The sequence below is a fragment of the Clupea harengus genome, chromosome 19, assembly GCF_900700415.2.
Source record: "Clupea harengus chromosome 19, Ch_v2.0.2, whole genome shotgun sequence".
Classification (NCBI taxonomy): Eukaryota; Metazoa; Chordata; class Actinopteri; order Clupeiformes; family Clupeidae; genus Clupea; species Clupea harengus.
The window spans coordinates 13162291-13188457 of NC_045170.1; the positions used below are offsets into that span (position 1 = coordinate 13162291).

Sequence of the window (26167 nt, forward strand, 5' to 3'; positions counted from 1 at the left end):
TTTTGTCTCGTGACATAGATTAAGCCTACATTGCCTGACGACTCAAAGTTGCATCACAAAAAGTGAATATTGTTAGCTATTTTTATTGACGCATCCGTGGTCGTGAGTCGACGTCAAGGAACGCTCAGGAAAGAGATGTCAGGCAAACGTGAATTAGGTAATGTTACCTCTGACGGGTTGATGGTTCCAAAAGTCATTCCAATCTAAACCAAACGGACCTTTGATTGACTCACCAGCCAACAGCAAATCTGGTAGAATAGCCAAATGTATGTCAGGAAGTTGCCGGTGGAGGAACTACTTTTGTCGTTAGATTATCATAGTGATTTCTTTTTCGTTTCACTTGTGAAATACAAAGGGACGCTCACATGGGTTTTCCGAAAAAAAAAAAATGCTTTTACACCCCCCAAGGGCCTGCATGTTTTGAGACAGACTGGGAAAGTCAACTACACAGCATTAAATTGTTTTATAATGGGGAAATACTGTCAGTCACTTCCATATGGACCGCTGACCGCTTTCATTTTTGTATTAACAGAGTACCGAACTACTGCCAGTGAGGCTACAAGTACCACACACTACGCTCCTTTTGAAGGTGCAGACTACTTAAAATCTCTAGAAGGCTATATCCCAACCTCATAGGTTACGACCGAAAAGTAGCCACTGGACTAAACAAACTCCATATCATAGAAGGTTATTACTCTGTTTTCTGTCTCTGTCCGCAAGTAACTCTGAGCTGGGCATTTGAGTTGAGACCATAAGTGTGTTTCTAACCTCAACTGACAATCCACATTCAAAGTGTTAGACTGCAGACGTGAGACATTAAGCCACGGTGTAGCCTACGTGGTCAACCAACTACAGGCTGTTATATAATAACGAGAGCCTGATATATCTCGTTTACGGGATGAATTATGTTAGTTGGTGATCTCTCTTGTTTTGTTTACTTTGATATTACACTTAATGAACTAACTAATCTACTCCTGGTTATCCAGGACAAATAGTCCAGATCCATTTTTAATCGATCATTTGTAAGGTTGATGTCTCGCTGGGGCATTGTGATCTATTCTTGTCTCAGGGCGGGGCTTGATCCATACTTTTTCTGTTTTGCTAAGTTTCCCTCTCTTGTGCTCCCCTGCTTGTCAGATCGCATTTGCTGATAAATCAAGGCAGCCTGTGTCCTGTTGGAGAGGGTCCAAACGAGATCGAGTAGACAGCGTTCTCGTTGGCTGGAACTAGCCCTTAACGGTTCAATCCAATAGTACCCAAAAACCTTCGCCACACAGGGCTAAAGAAGCGAGCACGTCAGTAATTTGCGCGACGAGGGACGAAACAAGCAGAGATTTGAAGATTGAGAGACAGAGGGGGGTTGCATTGCAGCTGTAAGACTAAAACGAAGACCCTATTTTTTCCCCGGATACTTTACGAAGCATGACGGTAAGGCTCTTCATAGTTGTTTGGCGAGCTCAGATTAAGCTTCATAGCCTACGTGATAGATTAAGCTTCAGAAGAGCCAACCTGTGAAGCGGTGCTTCTAATTATATTTATGTCTCCGTGCATCTTCTCATGACATTGTTCGCATGCCGCGTTTTTGTCCAGGTAGACCACAGACCACAGTGAGGGGTGTAAGTAATTACACCGAAATCTCAGACGTTGTTACTGAAACACATATAAGGCAGCACCAAATGCAAGAGCTATGTTGTTGTTGTTGTTTATTTATTAATTGTCAGTCAGTGAGTTGGTAAAATAATGAGTCGGGTTTTTTTAATCGGCACTACATCATATGTGAATACAAACTTTGACGGCTGTAGCTCCCAGAAAGCTATTCTATCTATGTAGTGATATATATATAATTCATTAAAATTAAGCTATCAGTTCCATAGCCTGTGTGTCTCCACGAAGTGTCCTCTGATGTTCTATGATATATTTTGCTGCTGTTGCTGACTACAACATCCTTTGTGAAACTCTATTAATGTGACTGGTTTGACACTGGCTAATCTCTTAAGGAAACCATAGTGAAATAAAATACTTATCCTCAGATATGGTAATAGCCACTTTTTAGCATGGGAGACTGTCCTTGGCATATTGCCAATCAAGGCAAGAGGAGCCATCACTTAGTGAATATGCTTGGTTGTTTGTATAAAGCTTGCTCAGTTAAAATTCACTTCCGTCCCCACCAAGAAAGGGTATGCAAACGCTGTGGTGTGTGCATTTACAAAGCCTCAGTACACTCAGATAATCTGACTGTGGCTAGGATAACCCAAATTTGTTTTAAACCTAGAACAAAAGCAAAACTAGCAAGTGCTGAGCAACATGATTAAAAAAAACTGTTCCTCAGACAAAGGCAAGCCTGTCAAAAAAGAGAAGTAACAGGTAACTTGTTAAAACAAATGTGCACAGTGTTGAAGACAGCAGTTGTAGGCATTACAGGCAACAGCTGATAAGAGTGTCAGTCTTTCAACAGACATTGGCTTTCTGCCTAAGCAGTTTGCCACTCAGTTTGTCACAGATTCGCCCCTTAACATCTTTCATCTTGAGTGTGGAACTGTGCGCCGTTTGGTTTGTTGAGTCAAAACCAAACATTTTAACTGAATCACTTATTCCCCCATCTTCCTATCTGCGAGCGCTCATAGAGTTGCACTGGTGATTAGCCTCCAACAATGGCTACAAGGGTGCCATTGTGAAGGATCAGCAGCAGATTACTGGAATTCCTTTTTTTGTTGCCACCGGCTAAATGGGCTTTCAGTCCCTTCCATCTGGACCAACACAAATCTTACATCTGCAAGTTTAATATTTTAATATCTTTGTTGCCCTCAAGCAGTTGGGTCCCACTGCTAGTTTCCCGAAGACTTAGTTTCCCAATAATGGGTTAAACAGTTAGTTAAAGTAAGCATGACTGATACAATGCAAATATATCTGTAACAGAGGGGCTCATACTGTTCAGTTTAAGTCATAACCTTTGCTACCAGTCTCAGAGAGAGGTCACTGACAATGTTGCAGTTTTGAGGTTGAGGCCAAACACAGGCACTAGCAGATCTGGTACTCATATTGAGCTTAAATCTACAGGTACAAGTTTCTTTCTCTCTCTTTTTTTTTTGGAAAATGATATGCCGTAACATTTCAAACATCTGTCTTTATCAGGACTAGAGGAGTGCAAACTATTCCCAGTCTTTGATCCTTAATGACCAATTTGCAATATATTGCACAACGTCATTTGTGTTTTTAATTAAAAAAAATGCAGTTTGCGATAACCTGCCAATACTTTAACTTATGATGTCAACAGACCATCTGTTAATGCTAGAGCATGAACCACGTCTGATAAAGAATAATTTTCCTACATTTCTCTTTGTAGAATAATATACTTAACCTGAAATCATTTTTCTTGTTTTTGTCTTCTATGGCTTGCTCAGGGATTTAATTGAGACAGAGATCACTAATTTTAAGCTTTCAGCTTTGTTAGGCAACCGAGACCCTGGTAGTTTAACAGCACTAGATGAGGAAGGGTAATGTGTCAGTCATAATAGCTTCATGTTTCATTTGAAGAAGTCTGCCATTATCCAGCTGCTCATACCACCAGTTAACTCCATAAACTACTAGTTAACTTCTTAAACTACTAGTTCACTCGGCGCTCTCATTGCTTCAGTGGTTAACTCCAGTTTAACTATATTACTTGATAATTGACAGCTAGTGATCACTGTCTTCACCTGTGTCCTGGATGCATATCATCCTTGCTGTATCCCATTAACCCAGATGGCTGTGTTTCACTTAGTGATTCAGTGCTAGTTCTTAATGCTCCTCTAATGTAGCTTTTAGCTGCTCAACATGTTTCCCTAAACACAGCAAACCTACTCACCAAAGACAGCCTAAAATAATGAAGCATTTGGTCATTGAAGAGTATCATGAACCTGGAGGTGGTGCGGACACTCTAATGTTATGCTGTCTAAAGAACCAGCCCCTTCCCTGAAGGTTTTAGCACTGTTTATTTTATTGATTTTAGCCAATTAAGACAGATTTATCTTGAGTGGCAGCGTTCCCTCTCAAGCACAGACGCCATGCATGCCTAGAACAATATGTCCTTGTTCTTCACCATTTTTTGCCCCTCTTATGTGTCTGACACAGACCCTTGGCCTAGGGGAGGTTGGTTTGGGAGGGAGGGAGGGGGCCACTCCACGTGTGGCCAACATGGGGAAAGATAATCCTGCTATTAGGGTAATCTGCTCAGAATGGCAATCGATGAAGAGTGCGCCCAGTGCTCCCAGTCGGCAGAGGAATTAGGGGCAAAATTAGAGCCAAAGAAAAATGATTTAATCAGTCGGATTAAGGAGGAATAAGGGTTGAGGAAGGGATGGAAGCGAAAATGGAAGGGGTCGACCTGGCCCGACAGGGTTCGCCTTGGTAGAAGTGTTCCTGGTCGGCTGTCAGTGCAACCTGATTGGTTTGGTCAGTGAATGGTTTGATTGGTTTGGACTGTAGAGTCTGGAATCTGATTACGGATTACGAGTGGAGTAGTTGCCCTGGCCTGTCTTCTCTCCTCACAGGATCTGTCCATTTCACGCTCACTGTGCTATACAGAACATGCATAAAATAATTGTATTAAATGCAAAGTCTATACTTTCTACTGCTGTAGCCCTGTACCAGTAAATTACATAGATGTAGGACTGTTACCATTAATGTACACATGAACGCAATTAAATTCACTGAATTCTTAAGACAAATAATCACCCAGATATTAAATAACAGTGATAATTGAATAATTCAGTATATAAATTAACTGCAAAATGTGCAAAGAGGTATGGTATCAATGATGTTTCTAATATTCAATATTAAGTGTAGGCTAATATAAATAAGCAATTATAAAATATATGTTTACACTTAAGTATAAACAACAAGAACAATAGGACTGAGAGCTAAAATCAATGAAATCCAAATTAAAAAATCACTTATTTTAAATGTGTAGAATATAAACAGATGGGGCTGAGATTATTTATGTTTTAAGCTGCTTTTTTAAAAACATGCCTACTCTGCCTGGTCCTCTAAGATCCTCGGGTCATGTGGCCCTGAGGATGGGGTGCGCCTGAAACAAAAGGTTTTCTCCTCACATCTGTTGCTTTTTAGGACTGGTTGCATTCAATTAGCAACATACAGCTTGACAGCTCGGGGTGGTCACGAAAAGAGCAGAGGTGATTGAGTGTAACCGACCAAGATGCAATTCATCACAGAATCTCACTGAAGAGAAACTAGTGTGAATGTTATTAGATGGGGCCTTGCCATATTCAACTGTCATTAGTCACCATTATACAGTAACAGCACTGGCTGTCAGTACAGGATACACGATGCAAGATGACAGTGATACTACAATGTCTTGACACATACAAGACAGTGTGAGTTGTTCATGGATTACTGAACATTAACTGATATGAAGAGAACAAGCGGTAAACTAGTGGAATTAGGACATACTAATTAGTGGTGGAATTAAAGTAAGCAATTAAACAAGATTGGCACTTCAGATTAATAACAGAGAATCAAGCCTATTGGTTTTCAGTGCAAAGGTAAGGAATTTGGACAAAGGTAAAAGCTGAAATCATATGAAATGAATAAGGTTAATTAGTGAAAAGACCTGGATAGCTGTTCATCACAGGCTTTCAAGTAAAGGTAGAGATTATCAACACATTATCATATTATAGAAGTTTAAGGATGATTTTTTAAGATTTAGCTGTATTTGACTCGACATAATGTGGTGTTAGGTCACATAAGCTTTTGCCGACTACTCAGCAGCACTACAGATGTAGTGTTTTGTTCCCCCATTTTTGAATACATTACAGGGTGATAGTGCAATATTTTGAATTAACTGGGTCATATATATTGATGTCTGATATAAAAAAATCCTGAATGTCACGCAGTGTCCACATTAGAAACATCTTATCTCAGTTTAGGTTGGAGGGATAACTGGCAGGAATCCAGCAGATCACTCACCTCCATATGTATTTCAGCACGATGCTCCCAAAAGATCTTGTTGAATGTTGGAGACTATATGGCTTTTTTTGGGAACATGTACCAGGCGGCACATCATGCTCTGTTAATGAGACAATAGATGAGGATGAGGACATTGGAACTATGTGTTGAAATATTGGACTTCATTCATCAGCACATTTCTCTAGAACACTGAGTCTTCTGCCATCTGGACCTGCTGCTCCTCAGTAGTATCTGAGAAGCCTTGATCATTGAAAGGTGGATAAAAACCTCACTTTGTTTCCTGTGATGCTCTTCTCTCTTCAGTGGTGTCGAAGCAAGCGGTACATTAATTCACGATTGCGCGTGTTTGTGTAGGTATGCCTGTACAAGCCTGATATGGTACATATGTCTGGGTAAAAGACTGCACACTGGGAGAGAGCTCGAGAGATGGGAGGGAGAGTGAGAGTGTCAGCTGTTTTGTGCCCACACAGGCTGGTGTCTGGTGCTGTGAGCTTGGCGCTGGTCAGCTGGCACTCGGGCAGTGTGCAGAGTGGGCAGAGGAGTCTGTTTTAGCCTTGCATGGTGCTGGCAGCCGAGCCTCTCCCTCATATCTGACATGATGCATATGCCCTTCAGGCATATCCGGCACAATGGGGAAGACATTGTCTGAACAAGACAGAGTGTAAAGATCAAATAAGCCCAGATGAACATTAAGATTGGGAATGATAAACATGCCACAGCACAATGTGTTTCAGAAGACATGCCAACATGATTCAGGCCCGCTGTCATGGCAAAACAGTGATTCAGATTCTCAGATGAAACCTCTGCAAATTATTTATTTTTTGGTGCTCAATTTTCAGTCTCAATCTTCAGTAACTGTGATTCGGTTTCTGTCTCCACATTTCAGAGGTTGAAGTGATGCTAATATTCAGTTGACATCTAATTGTGTCTGACAGGGACTTTGTGTCAGAATTGAGAACATTCGGCTTGAGAGAGCCTACTAGAACTGATCAAATTGTGTGAAAAATAACTGTCACCAAATCCTGTCTGCCGTGTATATTTTGCAACACAAAATGTACAGCATTCCCTATTAGGAAATGTATTATGGGTTTTTGAGATCATCTGCACTGGCATATCAAAATATTAAGGACATCTAATAGTCCAGATTTCTCTATCACTCTACTATCCTACCAGTATCATTTTCCATTTACAGCTAAGACCTTGGCCATGAATGTGTAGTGGCTGAGTAGAGGAATGGGGGTAGGGTTGCCAGTTAAATCTGATCCAGGTCAGTACTGGGCAGAGATTTTTTCGTCCTGGAGTGTGTTTTCCCGACTGTTCCTGGAACAACAGGAAGTCTTGGCTCTGATGTGATGTTTGGCTTCCTGTTTATAGACCAGCCACTGTGGTGTAACAATGGGATGTAAGGGGTGATCTGCACACAGAAAGGGACCGGCCAGTATAAAACATGCCTTTGAGGCGGATGTTTGATTTCTTTTCTTGCCATTACACACCAGTGATTTACTGAAGCCTATCAATGTGTAAGTAAAGAGACAGACATTAGACTTCCACTGCAATGCACAGTAATAACAGCACTATTTGTTTATGGATAGATAATGTGCATATTTAAGTAAAACATGTTTCCCTTTGGGACGAGATCTGCTATTTCCACTCAGCTTTAGCTACAAGACAAGGTTGGAATCATCCCTGACCTATCCTTGACTAAAATAAAACCCGCCTGCCTGTGCTGTTGGGCCCCTGGGATTTGAGGTCTGTCCAGCTGGCTGTTTGCTGCACAAATCAGTTGGATTATGGGCGACTAATCTCGTCCTGCATGAGGAAGTGAACAAATGCCTCTGTCTTTCGTTCGGAGTCCATTGATACTCGGGTGATACTAAACCCAGTACTTAGGGATGACCAGTTGTCACCTCCCAGCATTGAGAATCTGAGAGAGAAGTATCAATTCTGAGGTGGAGCCGGGATCAGAGATTTGCTCATATGTCTTTAATAACACATATTGTGTCCATGCACTATTTGTATATTTTGCAGATGTGCAGTACATGAATAGGACATTAATTATCTATTAAGATATGGCTTTGAAGGTGCAAGTTTGTCTAGTTTGTCTGCTTGCCCCCTGTAAGTGACCCATGAAATGTGCTGGAGAACAGTCAAGGCATCCAAGAGACATGCTAGAAAGGGCCAAACATCTGTGAGTGAGTGAGTGAGTCAGTCAGTCAGTCTGTCAGTCTGTCACGCAGCCACAGCCACGACAGCAGTCCTAGAGGAGAAAATCGGCTGCACGAGGCAGAATGATAAGGAGATGGGGATGGAGGAGGGCAGTGCTGAAGATCAGTGCTCAAGGGTTTTTGTTTTTTTCCAAACTGCCGGTGCAACATTTGTGGTCCCCCCCCTCCCAATTTGTGACCACAAGTGTGGCCATTATTGTAGCTGCTGTGTTGTAGTAGCATTCGTTTGGCTGCAACAGTGTTCAGTGGGTCCAGCATGCATGTAATAACTTAGAAGTTAGAAGTTACTTTTTTGCTAATTCTAGTCATAGTAGATGTGTTATAAGATCTGTTGTAATACATTACCCAGATGTTGTGGTCTGTGGAGTGTGTAGATCTGCTAAGTGCTGAGACAGGGCAACCCCAGAGTGGGTAGTTAGAATGCGGTGGCCTGGAGTGTGACACCAGAGCCTGTGCTGCAGACAGTGATGACTTTGAACAGTTGACGGTCTCTATCTATCTTTTTTCTTTCTTCCTTTGTTCCTTTCTTTCTTTGAGGTAAATACCTGAGCTACATCTAATTTTGGAACAAGACTCCTGTAGAACGTCACGTTATGTTGCTCGGCTGTGCGTCAATCTGTCTCTTCTGACTGGCAGTTGTGGAAAGAGAGAGAGGGAGAGAGAGAGAGAGAGAGCGCCTGGACTGACCTTACCATGCTAATCCTATCCGTTGAGAGTGCTTTTTTTAGAGAGCAACTTAATGCAACCAGATTATGCACCCGCACCATACCCACCAAATCGCCATGGTTTTGGTGCCATCTCGCATCCAGGCAACAACAGCAGCAGGAGAAGTATGCCAGAATAAGCAAATGACAGTTGAGGAATATTAATTATGAAGGACTGTAATCAAGCACCAGTGTTTATACACTCTGCATTCAGATGACAAAGTCAGGTTACTGGGTAGGTAGTTCATGTTTGCATGGTCTTCTTGGGTGGAACCGAGATTGTGTTTGAGTTTCAAAGACTGCATGGACAGGTTCTTACTCTCTCTCCCTCGCTCACTCTCTCTCTGTTTGAGAGTGTATGTGTGTATGTGTGTGTGTATGTGTATGTGTATGCGAAAGAGAGAGAGAAAGACAGAGCATTAGCATTAGTGTGCATTAAAGGGAGAGTGCGTGTGTTGCTCCTTATCCTGAGGACTGCACCGGTGTTATGTCACATTGCCACCAGTCACACACACACACACACACACACACACACACACACACACACACACACACACAAACACACACACACACACACACACACACACACACACACACACACACACTGCAGTAGCTTGGTCATGTCTTACATAAGGCTTTCTTCTGATGGTGTTTCGTTCTCTCTTCCTTTCTTTCTCTCTCTCTCTCTCCCTCTCTCTCTCTCTCTGCAGTCAGTGTTGTCAGATTCTCTATAAATCTCCCACTTCCACTTTCCGGTCCAGTGTTAAAGCTGCCACAAACGATGTGATATCACTGGTCACACTATTAGACGATCATTCCATATCATGCTCATGTCATATTATTTCATATTTTAGACATGAGTTGATAACTTCTGGTTAAAATTCTATGTTAGTTTATGCACTTGTCATATTTCCGTAGTGCCAGGTAACACAATACAAAAATATGCAAAGAGCGCCTTACGAGCCCTATAGTTCTGATTTGACATGAGGCACTTCGGTGTCTGCTGTCCTCGAATAGCATAGAGATTATGAAAGAGATGGGGAGGTGCAAGGTGCTAGAGACATGGTAGAGGTGACATGTGGAAAAGGCGAGTGACTTAAATGTATTTGGTTCTTGAGTAGGTAGGTGGAGTTTCTGATGCAGTCTCTAAATGTATGGAAAACAGCACAAATAACTAATACCTCTTTATATAACCTCTAATACACTTCATTAGCAATTACAAATTACAATTACAGCAGGGGTTTGTCAATGCCTGTTTTCATTCATGCCAAAGAGAGCAGGACCTTACCTGACACAGCCAATCAGTCATATTTAGCATGTTACTGTATCAGCTGAGTAATTGAGGGCCACCACGTGTTTGCTCCTGCTTAGTCAGAAAGATGCAGGAAGATTAGCCGTCCCCCCACACCATATTTGCCTCCACATCTATCAGACGGATCATTATTAAAACATGGCGGACCATCTGTAGGTGCTTTCGTACTCCAGCTTTCCAGGACGCCTCTTTCAAACCAAACTTCACTACACGGATGATTGTATGTCAGTATAATAATGAAAGTGTGTCAAAGTATTTTAATATTGTTTGAGGGTAATTTATATTGATGAAGACTGCAAAATGTGTGCGTTGCCAATTATAGAATGATCCATTTTTATTAGTAATTAATTAACTTCACCACACATCATCAAATAATATACTATAATATATTTACAGGGCAGTAAAATGTATTTCTTGGCCAGCAGTAGATTGCATGCCTGGTAAAGTAGGTCTCATGACCGGATAGTTGAAGGACAAGGCTTTAAGCAGGGGAGTTTATGCCTCCAGCAAGCCAGCAAGTCAGCATGTCATGAAGAGGTGACCCCAGGATGGAGGATGCATGGCTGGGGTCGTGGATGGAGGGATAAGCAGCGCTGTCAATTCATGTATTTTAGACGCTAGAACAAAGCATTTATTAACGTATGTTATAAATCGAGAATTCAAAAGGATCTAGACGATGAGTGAGATTGCTCAAAATGGCTTAGCTCAATCTTAAAATCAAACAGCCAGAGATAAAAAAAAAAAACGTTCAATTCAAAGCTCTTGATTTTCTGTGAGACACCAGCAACAGGACACAGTGGGAGGTGAAACGTGAACTTTTTAAATAGTTAAATTATTCAGTTAAAGAGAATAACTGATAAACATCTCTTAATTATGGTCAGCCTGTCTGTCAATCTTGTCAACAAACTGACTGATGGACGCCAGTGCTCGTCCATATGTACACAAGAGGTCATCGCTGAGATTAGCCTTTTGACTGGAGCCTGATGATCAGAGCTACAGGAGCCACACATCTATGCCGCAGCTCTGAGCCACACAGAAACGCAGCATAATCCTGACTAGGTGTTGTGCAATGGAGTTAAGGAATTACAGACAGAGAGAGAGATAGAGAGAGAGAGAGAGAGAGAGAGAGAGTGGGAAGGGAGTATGGGAAAGACAGAGAGGAGGAGAGAGAACGAAAAGGTTGAAGGTTGGCACATTACTGGAGGGGCACTAATCTTTGCGTCATTGAAGGACACTCCTTCCAGTTTGTGCTCAGTTTTCAGAGGTCACAGTGTGATGTGTACAGAACGTATATGTGATGTACATACTGTGTGAGACCCTCTGTCTTACTAACCACAAATCAGTGCATAGTTGAAAGAGTTGGGTTGTCATTTCCGTTTGTGGGAAATACAGTGAGAGTACGTGTCTACCAGCATACAGTTTATACCACTCAGGAATTATATGTAATCCCTAGACTGTTTAATTATGCCAGTGAAAATGTACAGATGCAGACATATTTCTAGTAAAACACAAACAAACAAACAAATCGAAATAAGTAAGTAGATAAAGCTGTCATTAGCAGATGGCTAGCCAGGTTTTAATGAGCTATACAATGCACGCTAAAGCATAGATGTCAAATTGGCATTGTTCTTTGGTATTTGACTATGAATTACCCCTGTGCTTGATTTGACATCATAGCCAAACACTGAAGCTCATGAATGCCTGTTAATAACTCGTCAGAAAATGTCGGTGCCTGTTTGCACAGACTGAATCACATTGTCCCTGAAGAAACGATCCTCTCTCCTCTCAGTGTGGCTGAGGACAGAGACCCCTCATGGCTGAGCTGGGGGATGCCAGACGCTGGATTGGATCTTGTCCTAACACACCCAGACTGATGACAGCATGATGACAGCCTTTTTGTTGGCTAAAGGTTCCAGTGTTATTGAAACAGTGCTTCTGTGTGTAGCTTGTGGCAGTGGGTGACTATAGGGAAATGGTTTTCGTATAGGGAGAAAAGGTTGTGATGTTTTTTTTGTGGCTTGTGCATGCAAATCGAATTTAATCCAAAATATATGTGGGGTGTTTGCATTTTCATTGTTGCATTTACTGCATTTACTGAGTTGTTGATGTAAGTCAGCTTCTTGTACTGTGAATCATCAGTTGGCATATGCCAAAGGACAAAGATACTGTAATGTAACCCCCATACACACACACACACACACACACACACACACACACACACACACAGACAGAGAGAGAGAAACAGAGACTCACAAACACAAACAATCAAAGAAACACACACAGAGAGCATGCACATTCTTGTTTCTATACTTGGCTGCATGTCATAAACAGCATAGGATACACACAGGCATATATATGCACACATGCACACAGCCCTTACATACACACGCACATACACACACACACACACACACACACACACACTGGCGCAGCTCTCAGCACTAGCAGAGTCCAGAGCGCGGGGCGTTTGTGCTGAGCTGGTCCGGCCGTCAGGTTGAATGAATGTGCGGACAGCTGACTGGACATGGCTATTCATCTGCTAAAGAAAGGAAGAGGCTGCGGAAGAATAGAGCTCTGCCTCTGGGGTGTGTGTTGCGGATGTCTGTGTGAGTGTGTGTGTGCGTGAGAGAGAGTGTGTGTGTATGGTGATGTCATTTGCTTGTTAATCTATGTGTTCATGAATGTGTGTGTGTGTGTGTGTGTGTGTGTGTGTGTGTGTGTGTGTGTGTGTGTGTGTGTGTGTGTGTGTGTGTGTGTGTGTGTGTGTGTGTGTGTGTGTGTGTGTGTGTGTGTGTGTGTGTGTGAGTGAGTGAGTGAGCCCTTCCAAATGTTGTTATTTGAACGAGTGGCATTGGTCATCTTTTATTCCTCTTCCTCTTGAGGTACATCACACACCACCCAGTAAAGTAGGTTCAGAGCAAAATGATTTTTTAGAACAGGTAGCTTATTCACATAACATACTTAATTAACCAGTGGAGAGGAGGATTAAGGTTTGAGTGTTTGTTTGGATATAATTCCTTTAGTGGCCTAGATCTTGGGGGTGATTAAAAAAAAATCACTTCAAAAACACTGGAGAATTAGTCCCATTTATGGGACCATTAAAGTGAGAGTAAGTTATTGACACTTCAAAATGATATGTGGGTTCCAGGAAAGTGTACCTGCCTCTTATTGGCACTATTGAATGTTATGTATGATTCTGGCTAGGTACCCATTAGCCAGCTGTGTGTGCTACAGCCGTTTGCTTAATCTCCTGAGCTAGCACACATTCAGCAGCATGTTTTTCTCTCTCTCTCTCTCTCTCTCTCTCTCTCTCTCTCTCTCTCTCTCACTCACGCTCTCTCTCGCTCTCTTTCTTTTCTTTTTTTCCCCAATGATGACTGCTATGCTGCAGATCTCGCCTCTGCCCCATTCATCCAAGAGCCAATCAGGTGCAATGTGCCTGGCCCCTCCCATCTTCTCCTCGTAGCCAATGACATTGAGAGTCAAAGGATATTTTGAGGAGGATGGGGAAAAAAAAAAAAAAACACCCCGAGAGAATAATCTTCTTTTGTCACAAAATAAAGTTAATCTATGCCCATGAACTCTCCGGAATCCACCCATTCTCGCTCCTCTCGCGTTGCCCCCTCATCTTGACCTCTACAAATCACCTCTCTCTCTCTCTCTCTTCTCTCTCTCTCTCTCTCTCTCTATGGGACAGTATTTCATTTTCTTCACTCTTGGTCCCATGTAGTCTACTTTGAATTGTGTTTTCTAATACCCTGCTGGAATTCCTCACTGAAATCATTCGTGTATTTCTTGCTTTTTCTTTTTTTACAGGCAGCCTGCTTCTCCTTGTCCATGGGCAGGTCTCTGTCTCTCTGGCACACACACACGCACACACACACACAAACAGCCACAGGGCACCATTACATATGCGCTGTGCCCCCATTTCATAAGGCTTGAATGATGACCTGTGTACAACATTGACATTGACAGCAAATTAGACATGGATTCAGCTACAAACATCTCTGCACAAGGTGTTAAGTCCCTCATAATTGGTTTGCATAGTGTTGCACTCACACTTTATTATGAAGATCCTGCACAAGGGTTAAGGTGTAATGGCTGATAGTATTCTTCAACACAAGTCTGAAAACAGGGAAAAGCTCCTACCAGTGGTGGTTTTCTGTCAGATTTGCTAAATCATCTTAGCTAACTCCACCCTCAATAAGGTGATGTTTGTATTCTCCTCAGCCCCTCATTATCTAGTAGTTTTTTTGTTTGTTTTTTTTTTACTGATAAATGCTTGCATTCTCAGTTGTTGTCTTCCACTTTTGTTCTTGAGTACTGTTGCAGTGCTGGACTTAACTCTGTCAGCTGAACTTTGGCAGCCTCTGTGACGCATCACTTCCTGTCTCATTGAGTTCACTAGGTGGAGACAGCATAAAAAGAAAGAAAGGAAACATTTTGAGCTCTGAAATCACTTTTTGAAGAGGGGGTGCAGTGACTTTGTGAACTTGGTCAAAAGCGACTTATAGTCTATTTTCCAATACTTAGTTTTAAACATATTGAGATTGTTTTTTCAGTCTGTGTTAGGTCTCAGTGTTGTATGAAAATTACTCGGATGGCAGCTACTTTTTTAATGGCAAGCAGGAGCATGGGGGTAGGCTTTCTTGAAATCATGACTAGGGGATGATTTGAGGTCCTCAACCAGCCTCGGACTGGCCTTTTGTGGGTGGTGTCTGGGCCCCAACCCCCACCCCCACCCTTCAGTGTCTCAAAAGCCCAGACAGGCTTCAGGCTGGGACACAGCATAGGCAGACTCCCCTCTCCAACAATGACCTCCCACGACCCCCTGGTGATTTGAGTAGGTATGGACGTGAGTTATTGTGACAGCTGTTGTGCAAGGCACACAATGCAGATTTTTTTAGGTGGGGAGGGTGTGTGTGTGTGTGTGTGTGTGTGTGTTGGGAGGGGGGGGGGGGATGTTGGTGCAACTGTTAGATAATTATCCTATCCTCTCATCATAGTCTTCAGTGTATCATTCTCATCTTCTGTAAAATTCTGAGAGCAACTTTGTGTGCATGGACGCAACATGTATCCATCCCTGATTTGTCTCAGTCCTTACACAACTACAGAGAAACAAAAGGGGGAAAAACCTAATGGATGACGGTGCACACGAGCTATCTCATCATGTACACGCACAAATTAGCCTGACATTCTTGTAAATATAACTGACTGTTTGGAATCCGGTGTGCAAACAACTGGTGTTTTATCATCGGGCCAAGCGGTCATGATATATCTAATCGCTTAACAACAACACGAGTGCCATTGTGTGTGAGCTTAGCGCTGGGGGTGTCTGGGCGAACAGGACGTGTAGTTTTGGGGCCAGGCCCACCCACAGATCGTTCGCAGAGCATCCTACATGATGCTCGCCCAAGATGAGCTTAACTGTCTGGGGATAACTAGGTCAGCAGCGCTGAGGTAAGCCCTCGTAGAGAACAAGCCTGCTCCAGTGATGAAGCCTTACTCCTGACGCGTGTGTTTGTGTGTGTAGTGTGTGTGTGTGTAGTGTGTGGGTGTGTGTTTGTGTGTGTAGTGTGTGTGTGTGTGTGTGTGTAGTGAGTTTGTGTGTGTGTGTAGTGAGTGTGTGTGAGTGTGTGTGTAGAGTGTGTGTGTGTGTGTGTCTTTCTGTCTGTGAGGCAGCCCAAACAATACTGGTAGAAAGTGGGACAAATAAGTTGCAGAATGTCTTCGTTATTTTTTTCAGTGTCATTACAGCACATTTTCATACTTCATGTTCCCAATTATCTGAGTTAAATGGAATGAAACACACTTTCAAAAACACACTTACATGCAAATGCTACTCGACTGCCTTGTTTGTTGTCTCAAGAAAGTAAACGAAGCAGTTAAAGTAATTAAACACTCACAGGTCAATGAGAACTATTTCTCACCAATTTAGCACATTCAGTTTTTTTTGTTTTGTTTTGTTTTTTACATTTCCTTATTTGAGTTTCACATCAAATCGATGATTACCTCTCCCAGCCCCACCCCCCCTCTTCTCTCTGTGAGCAGCTTGTCCTACATAATCCAGCCTGTATTCTGTGGCAGGGGAGACGAGCGGTGCAGTTGTCCAGCCCAGCTCTCTCTCTCTCTGTCTCTGTCTCTTTGTGAAGGTTGTGGGAGCAGGCTGGTGAGGTCCTCTTTGTGCATATCTCATGAAATGTTGGAGGTTCATAATGGAATATTGATTGCTGTGATAGGACTGAGCCCTAAGGCCCATTTCTCTCTCTCTCTCTCTCGCGCTCTCTCTCGCTCTCTCTCTCTCGCGCTCTCTCTCTCTCCACTCTAGTACTGAATGCATCCATTCTTCATGCCTCACCACACACACTCAATTTAGGCTGTGGAGCAGACGGCCATTGCTCACTCTCTACGAGGGACCGGAGTCGGGATGAGCCTGGCACCACTGTCCTTAAGACTCTCACACACACACACACACACACACACACACACACACACACACACACACACACACACACACACACACACAGGCAGGACATACAACACAATAATAGTGCACACCTGCAAAGCACACCACATACTGTAATAATTATGCACAAACTACACATACCTACTGTATATGAATGGCCATGCACACACACACACACACATGTTTATACATACATAATAACAAAGTTTACTGAATAACCTGGACCAAAGGTTCAAGATTATTATTACCTAAAACATCACACAGGTTTGGAATGTGTTGAACTGATGGAAAACAAGACAAAATTGCAGGATATCCTGATGAGAAGGGTGTGTGCTCTATTTTAGACCGCTCTGAGAATAAACTGTACGGTGTGCTGTGTTTTCAGATTGAATTCTTTGTTGTTTTGATGTCTATTACGATATCTAGTAATAAGTCCTAATATTTCCTTCAGGATCAATAGTGTCTGTCTATCTTAGGTCACCTGAAAAGACCTTGCTCAAAGTCCTTGTTTGTGTTGACTGTTGTTTGATTAGATGTCAAAAGCCTTCCCTCTCTATATTCTTAAAGGTTAAGATGACATACATGACTGTGTATTTAAATGAAGTAAAAGAGCATGCAGCTCAGTTCTTTCTGAGAAGTTACTTGCAACTTGAACGGCAGTAGCTTATATAAATGAATACTATGGAGGCAGTTTCATAACACAGAGAGTGGGTTCAATCTGATATCCTGCCTCTGAATGCAACTGAAACAGTACACTCTCTTTGTAATAAATAGTATGGTGCAATGGAATAGCAAATCAGGCATAACGCTTTAGGAGTTCACTCAATTTACTGTATCCTACATTGCTGTGTCAAACACTACTTACTTTATGGCAAGGCATGGTTATGTGCAGGGTAATTTGACAAAGTCCATGTGAGCTCAATGGGTAAAGACACTGAGGCTACTGCACTGTAGCTTATTAAATAAATCATGTATTTTTCTGTGTATTTTTCAGCAATTGGGAGATTGTCTATGATATTTTTCGTATCACTGCTGATTATTCTTGTTTAAACTCTTGTTATTGGTTGTAGGAAATATTTGATTTCCCTTAACTGTCATATACTTTTATTTTGGCAAATTAGACTGGGGGGACTATATTACTTGATTGTTTTCTGACACACATGTAAACTGTTTTGAATAACAGTGTGTCAACTGAATGAATGTCAATGTAAAATTGAAGCTTTATCAAGCATCCTTCATCAGTACCCTCCCTTTGCATTAATGCTTACATGAACCCACAAACATGCTCACAGTTGTTTTCTGATGTTTTCTGTCCCCCTTCAGGTAACAGGATGTTCAAAACAGACGTCATATTGATATGACTACTCTCTGGGAGTGCTCATCACACTGCCAACCAGAAGAAGCAACAGCCCAAAACAGAACTACCGAGAACCAGAAGCCAGCCATGACGTCCTCTCAAACAGACAGAACCTCCACCAGATCCGTATGACAGAGGTGTGGCAGGGACACACCACCACCTCAGATATAAACAAAAGAGAGAACGAATAGGCACACCTGTGGTACCCTGACATGGAGGTGGAGGGACATCTGAACGCCGTGACAAACGAGAGCCCGGCCAAGTCCTCACCGCACTCCTGCGACCTCTGTGGCCGAACCTTCCCCTTCCTCAGCGCCCTCACGAAGCACATGCTGAAGCACACTGAGGAGAAGCACGTCAAGGCCCCGACAGACGCCATCAAACTAGACGGCAGTTTGGGTCAGACCATGGAGATGCAAGAGGAGCAGGAGGAGGGACAGCGAGAGGAAGAGGTGAAGAAGAAAGAGGAAGAAGTAGAAGGGGAGGAGGAGGAGAAGGAAGGAGGGGTTCCAGAGGAGCAGGAGGGTTGCTCCAGCCCCACCGAGAGTACCTCAGCCTGCAACCGAGTAGTCAATGGAGGAGAGAAAGATGCTGTGAAATCCCAGAGGAAGGGAACAGGGAGGAAGGAGAGGAGTAATTTGAGCCCCTGCCCTTTGCGGCAGAGAAAGCTACGTAGTCAGACGGAGCAGGAGCGGAACACGGCACTTCCTGAGGAGCTGTTCACCTGCCAGCTATGTGGCTTTGAAGCCCCCAGCAAGGAGCAGCTACAGACCCATGAAGAGAAGGTGCATCTGCCTTCAGATGCCCTCGCTGGTGGGGAGGGTTCTCCCGAGGAGGGAGCCCCTGAAGGTGACCTCACTCAAGGAGTGTACCCATGTGGGCAGTGTGACCAAGTGTTCACACAGGCCTGGTTGCTCAAGGCCCACATGAAGAAACACCAGGGCCCTCTGGACCACGGCTGCCGGATCTGTGGACGTCGCTTCCGTGAGCCCTGGTTCTTGCGCAGCCACATGAAGACACATGTCATCAGAGCCAAGCCTAAGGCTGGTGACTCTGAGGCCGCCGCTACTATAAATGGGGTGGTGCAGGAAGAGGCTGTACTGTTGAACGACGCGTGTCTCTATGAACTTTGCGCCAAATGTGGCAATTTCTTCCAGGACCGCCAGACCTTGTGGTTACACGAGCAGGTCCATGAGCGTGTCAGAGGTCACAATGCTGAGAAAGAAAACGAGCCTGTGCAGAGCAACTCTAATGACTCCAATACTCCTGTCTCTAAGAAAGCTTTCCTGGAGTGCCTGAACCTTAGACCAGCAGGCTCCGTGGAGAAACCTCCAGAGGAGCACCCGGTGAATCGAATCCCCGAGCTCGACCCGATAAGTAGCTACCAAGCCTGGCAACTGGCCACCAGGGGTAGGGTCGTAGAGGCCACTGAACATAGCCTGGGTTGGGAGGAAAGGCTTGCAGATGCTGATGTGGCCTTCGACCGTGAAAAGGGCGAGTATGTCCTTCTAAAGCAGGAGAAGAGAAAGAAGCAGCTTGTGGTTACACCCTCAAGCGCTCCGAGCGCCACCAAGAAGAAACGGCCAAACAACGGCACTGGGGAGAAAAATGGACACGGCTCCTCGGGAGACGTGAGCCCGGAGAGCCACAGCGACTCTGAATACCGCCCGACCTCCTCGAACAGTCGAAGGGCTTCCCAGAACAAGACCTCGGAGTGCCTGGAGTGTGGAAAAGGTTTCCGCTCTCAGCAGCAGATGGTGATCCACATGCTGATACGGCACGGAGGGGGCAGCGGTTTTGGTGCCGGCTTGGAGTCCTCCGCCCCGATATTCGGGGAAACGGCACTCTCCTTCTTAAAAAATGCTGCATTTAAGGATCAGAAGCTGGCTGGACAAACCAAAGACTCAGGTATTTTTTTTTGTGTGTCAAGAAATGGATAAAATAATCCCTATTAAGTACCATATAATTATTTTTTTTTCTCCTGGGTGTGTATTAACCAGCTGGTTGTTTTGGTATATCCCTAACATAATACTAGCCAGACATATATCAGTTGCTTTGATTCATGGTTGTTGTCATCTATTGGCAAGAGACAGTGTCTTAAACTTAAGTCATTCTCATTTCTAAAGGAATAGTAAAGGCTTAGGTTAGGGTTAGGATTAGTGCGAGGACTGGATTAGGTGTGCACACAGTATGTCTGTTCTTAACTACTGAGTTGGCAGAGAGAATGACTGAAGACAGACTTGCTATGATTATTAAGTCATTTGGTTGTGCCTACAGTGAGGAAATATTTCGAGACACAACACGAAAGCTTAAAAGGATTTTAGGTTTAGGGGTTTTGTCATAGATGTTTACCCTTTGGTATTCCAACATTTTTATCTCTACTGTTTTGGGATGCTTTTTGCTAGTTCATTTTCATGCAGTACCTGAGATATCCACATGTGTCATCATTATGCCAAAATGATGTGCTTCACATTTAGTCATTTAGCAGACGCTTTTGTCCAAAGCGACGTACAAGGGAGAGAATATTCAAGCTACGAGCAATAGAACCTGGTGTAACAATAAATAAATACTACTTTACATTAGAAATATAACAAAATGAAATAAAAAGAAAGAAAGAGTGCAGAAGTGTAACTGCTGTAATTGCAAGTTACGCACTAGTCGAAGTGCCAGTTAGGACGGGAAGTGCTCTCTGAAGAGTTGGGTCTTCAAAAGCTTCTTAAAGGTAGAGAGGGACGCCCCTGCTCTGGTAGTGCTGGGTAGTTCATTCCACCAACGTGGAACTACAAATGAGAATAGTCTGGACTGCCGTACTTGCACAGACGGCAGTGCCAAACGACGCTCACTAGAAGAGCGCAGCATCCTGGGTGTAACATTTGCCCTTATAAGAGCATTTAGGTAGGTGGGAGCAGAACCATCAAGCACTCTGTAGGCAAGCATAAGTGACTTGAGCTTCATTTTCTAAAAGACACACATCCCCATATAATGAAGGGAACTGATTGCACGGACTAAGCGCTGTGTTTGCCTGATTTAGCTTTATAGAAGATGGTGACCAATCAGATTTGCCGGTTTTCAGGTCAGTGGGTTTGAGGTGGTGGATTATTATGGAGAAAAGACACTGAGGTTCAGGATTAGTTATGGATAATAGATATGTTTTATCTGTTGTGTTAAGCTTAGATAATGATGTAAATGAAGCATTGAATTACATATTTTATTCAACCCTACTCTGTAAATATTTACATACAATATGAGGCACACTTGGCAGCTGTTTTTGGCTCGGCAGTCTGTGGACCTCTTTTTTTAATCCTTATCTTGGCTGGGGCTCTATCATTTAACAAATTGATGGTCCTTTACATTTGGGTTAGCAGATGAAGGAGAGGCCATGGGCATTTGATGAGTGGACCTCAAGAGTGCTAACAGTTAGCCACTATAGGACAATATGTGCTGCTCCTGGATAATACTAGTTGTGAGTTGAAGAGACCCAGTCATTTGCACACTCCATTCACTCACATTGTGTGTACAATCCTACACTGGTCTTAATGAAGGCCAAACTCATTCCAGAGATATTCATTTTATTTTTGTTCTGTTGTTTAACCCTGAAGGAAACAATGCAACTGATGCAACTGATCAGCTCAGTCTTTTGTAGGCAGCAGCTATACTTTGTTTTAGTTTTTCAAACTGTCCATGTGGTACATTGTACTTTAAACATATTGATATATGTTGCCCTTCTCCACTAAAAGGGGACTGAACGTTGCATTTATGTTCAAATCATGGATGAGGGAGACATCTTGTGGAGACTTATATGATGTTAAACTGGAGTTTCATTTCTTTGATTCTGTGCTATTTGCTATGTGGCATTTCTTCCTCATAGGAGCATCTGTGGATTGATATTTATTTACTGATTGACTCGCAGATTATTGACGAGTTGCTATTCCCTCCATCTCCTCCTCTGTCTCCTTGCAGACATTTGTCTCCATTTTCTTTTTACTTATTACTTGTCTTCCAAAGTGGTTCAAACTGCAGATCACCACCGTGATCAGCTGTTTCCAAATGCTCCTAATGGAGGTGCTCTGCTCCCTGATACTCCTCCCCCCTGCTCCCTCACTGGCCTTACAAAATCTGGCCTAATTAGCTAGCCCTCCATAGGTGCCTCGCAGTGGTTCTGAGAAATACAGACGAATACCAGTAAAGTACAATACACTGGTAACCTTTAGTTTGGGATCAGCGGTGCAGGTTTTATTTTAAGTCACTGGTCAGTTGGCAGAGTTTGTATCCAGCTATGCACCCCATCATCTCATTCAGAGTAGGAAGGCGGCAGGGACAAAAGGTACAAGCCAAGCCTCCCTCACAATGTTCACCCATGGACAGCAATACTTCCCTAGCCTGTCTTCATATGTTCATACCTCACCTCTCCAACTCCTTATCCCTCCCCTTTTAACCTTAATAATCTCCCTGCTCCTTGAAGCCACAACTGTGTATCTGTTTTAGATTTCTCAACCAGTCGTGTTTGCCTTCGTACCCCATCCCACCCATCGCTATCCACTCCCCCACCCCCCCAAATGTTTTCCTCCCGTAGGTTCCTCTGGTGTCACGGCCCTTTGTTCCCCACTGATCCCCCATCCCCCAAGCCCTCTCCATTCTCCTCTAGCTTCTCTCAAATTCCTTTGCCTCCCTTGACAAAACCAGCCTCACCAACCATCATTTCTCATCCTCCTCCCACACATATTGCTGTTCCAGGAGTTGCTAGAGCTCCATTAAATTTCACACCTCACCTCACTGCACTGGTTTACTGTTGTGATCATGTGATCCAAATTGGCCAGAACTGGTAAATGGCCTATACAGAAAATCAGTCACATAAATAACAAAGTTGTCTCCTTTGTAAACTATATGCTGTTGTTTTTCACTTTTCCAATGAGGAAAATAAATACATATGAGCAAAAACAAAACAGCAAACTAACCCTAACACTAATCTCCTTAGATCATGGAAGTTTGAAGTTAGCAGCTTTGTCAGCTTGGGATCCCTTGGCGTCACATGTGACTTTATGTTCGTATAATTTTCAGTAGGGTAAACAATACAATGACGATAGAAATACAGCTATTAGCATAGCTATGAATGCTAAATTCACCAAATGTTCTTCTGAGTCAGTTACATAGTATAGCCCGGAGAGGTTCTGCTGTTTTGGTGTCCCATTATCCTTAGATCATGACAGACTGGTTCTTATATGCATATTGTAGCCTCCTCTCTTGTGTCTGTTAACATCGAGGCTTAGCATGTGCAGGTGTCTGATGTAAGAGATAGATTTCTCTCACCACAGGGTGGCCGTAAGCTGTGTAAATGTTCAGTGCAACTATATGTGGCACAGCTGACTAGATATTACACAACCAAAGTCAGTACCATGACTACAGTCTCTTAATGTCAAGGAAATCTTCTGATTTCACTCTGATTTCACAGAGGTCACACGCCTTATCCTGAGTGATATCAGGGGGTAGACCATGAGGAAGACTAAATGAGAGTAGCTGAATGAATACTCCATTCCATAGTTCACCTTTGGAGTATTTGTCTGTGGTTTTCACGAATTTAATTCTTATGTTATGTTTGTTTTGGTCTGTGGGAGGTGGCATTGAAATTAGGACTGCAAGAAGCAAATTCCCAGTTGTTGAGGAAACTGGAAAAATGTTACTGAGCTGCCATCTAGTGACCAAAGGATGTTGTCACCACTATCAGTATTTCTTAATAGTATGTTCAAAATTATGCATGTGTAAATATTTTTTATGGTAAAAAAATTTGTTGTGATATTCTTTTTTAAATGTGTAATAAACCTATTTGGACTTTGATAATATTGGCTTTATATGTAAAAGCCAGAATTATGCACTTTCTAAAAGGTCAGCTGACTCAGGGATACCTCAAACAGGAAGCAGAACATATACAAAATGTATCCTCTGCCCAAAGATAGTTTGTGGAATAAAACTCAATATAGCAATATCGTGTTTTTCTCTTTTGGCAGACAAAAAGCCACCAGGCGATCGGCACTCGGCTTCCAAGCACAGTGCAGGCTCTTCCTCATCTCACCAGCAGGGGTCAGCACTGCAAAGCGACAGCACTGGATCCACCGCTGCCAGCCTCAGCCTGGTGGGGGAGAGCGCTGACGGCTTGGCACTGGAGCCCGGCAAGCAGGACGGCCTCGTCAGGCACCGGTGCCAATTCTGCACCCATAGCACGCTCTTCCCGGAGGTGCTGTGGATCCACCAGCGGGTGGCACACAAGGTGAACTGCAGCAGCCCACTGGCCCCCAAATGGGCACTGAGGAACGGCTTGAAGGGCCCGCGCTCGACCCTGGAGTTCCGTCGGCGCACCGGCCCGCCGCCCTTCCTGGAGGGCAAGGACTGTCCGGCGATGACTGAGACCCGTAAGCCACGCACCCAACCCCCGCAGCCCCAGAGCCCTGCGGGCAGCGGGTCAAAGACCGACCGCACCAGCACTAGTGAATCCAGCCCCTCCCGAAACAGGGGACACCCCAACAAAGCCTCAGCCTCCTCATCCTCCTCTTCCACTGCGTCCAATCCCTCCTCCAAACCCAAAACAAGCAGCAGCAGTGGCAGCCGAAAGCGAGCTGCCGACGCTCCGCCGGCTTCCAGCCCCTCAGGAAACCCCAAGAAACCCTCAGCCGTGCCCAACCCAAAGACAGCCAGCAGGGCCGCCGAAAGCAGCCTCCTGCCCCAGGAGGGCCTTCACTTTGTCTTGGCCAGCCAGCACGGGCACGAGGAGCAGGGCAAGGTGGCGGTGGCCCCCTCCTCGCAGCGCAGGGAGGACACTCCGGCCACGGTCACGGCCACGGCCACAGCCTCTGCCCTGGCCCCGGCAACGGACTCACCCCCCCAGAACTCGTCCAGGAGGGCGCCAGAGATGCACGGTAGTTATCCAGGTGATGCTTCTCAACTGGACATCCTGAGCTTCTTGAAGAACTGCAGCCCGACCGAGCTGGCTGCCCTTTACCACCACTGGGGCCTTGGGACCACTGCCATGCTAGATCAAGCAGGTGAGTGAAGAAGGATCGAGTCTGGTGCATTGAACTGCTAGGCTCGGTTGTCCAGTGTTAGACAGTGCCTTGGTACACTTCCTGTAGGTCCTTTTAGGCTGAACACATGTATGCATCTCTCTTCATTGAAGCGTGTATAGCAGGTGTTTCAAAATATTGTCCGTCCTTTGTGTTCGTTCTAGTTAATTAATTTATGTAATCATAGTAAGCATATATAATAGGACAGTGAGTAACAAGGTGAACAGAATGACGTGCAGGTCAGTGTATGTATGACCTTTTGTCAGAAATGCAAACTCCTTCTCTCTTATTATTGGGTGAAAGGGGTCAGGTTCAAGGGCAGTTACCGGCATAGGGAGGTACTACAGAAAGATCCCAATGCTTATTTTGAAAACAGCAATTTCCCTCGATTTTTTGTTTTTGTTTGTTTCAGCGAAAAGCAGCATTATCTTTCACAGTCCCCTGTCTCGCCAGCTCTTGCCACGTTATGAGACCTGACTTCTGCTCAGGTCCACACTGTCATTCCCCCCGAGCGTCATGCTCCGCCGTAGTCCTTTGAGTCACATGCAATCAAGTGACCTTTTTCCTGCGTCGCCCCGTTAGCCTGTTATTTTGGTGCCATCTGCCGTTCCCGTGCTAGCATATGCGGCACATAGCCGGCGCATGCCAATGAAGAGGGGGGCCACGTGTTTACCAAGGCAGGCCAGTAGGGGTCAGGTGTCATGTCTCTGCCTTCGACACTCAAAGTCACTGTCATGTCAGACTCCCCCGACCAACCTGGTTGCTGGGGGGGGTCAACAACGATGAGCAGGTCAGTCAACCCCCCCCCCCCCCACACACACACACACCCACCTCCTCGACTCCCGTCCAGGACATTAAAGGGATAGTATTCGTACATGGTCGTGTTTTCTCTGCTGTCCTCTGCTCCCTGCCTGCTCCACATGTCGAAGGTAGTGAGGGGATTGGTGAGGTTGTGGTGGGGGAGGAATGGCTAGTTTCTGGCCAGACAGCGGCGGGCAAGAGAGGGGTGGGGGTGGGGAGTAGGACAGTGAGAGAGAGGTACGGTTCTAGACAGAGGAAGGGAGAGTGGGGGGCTTTGGGGAGAGGA

At 44.2% G+C, this 26167-nt stretch overlaps 1 protein-coding gene across 3 annotated transcripts in view; it reads left to right on the plus strand.

Moving 5' to 3' along the window:
- znf516 (zinc finger protein 516) overlaps window positions 1-26167 on the plus strand; it is a 32170-nt gene that overhangs the window by 461 nt on the left and 5542 nt on the right. For 2 of the 3 annotated variants that reach the window (XM_031585690.1, XM_031585692.1), the window contains exons 1-3: window positions 197-1428; window positions 17995-19936; window positions 24031-25062. In XM_031585690.1, coding sequence (XP_031441550.1) covers window positions 18241-19936; window positions 24031-25062 — 2728 coding nt within the window. In that variant the 5' untranslated portion in view covers window positions 197-1428; window positions 17995-18240. Of the gene's footprint in view, window positions 1-196; window positions 1429-17994; window positions 19937-24030; window positions 25063-26167 lie in introns of those variants that run through there. The other variant, XM_031585691.1, reaches the window with a different exon arrangement.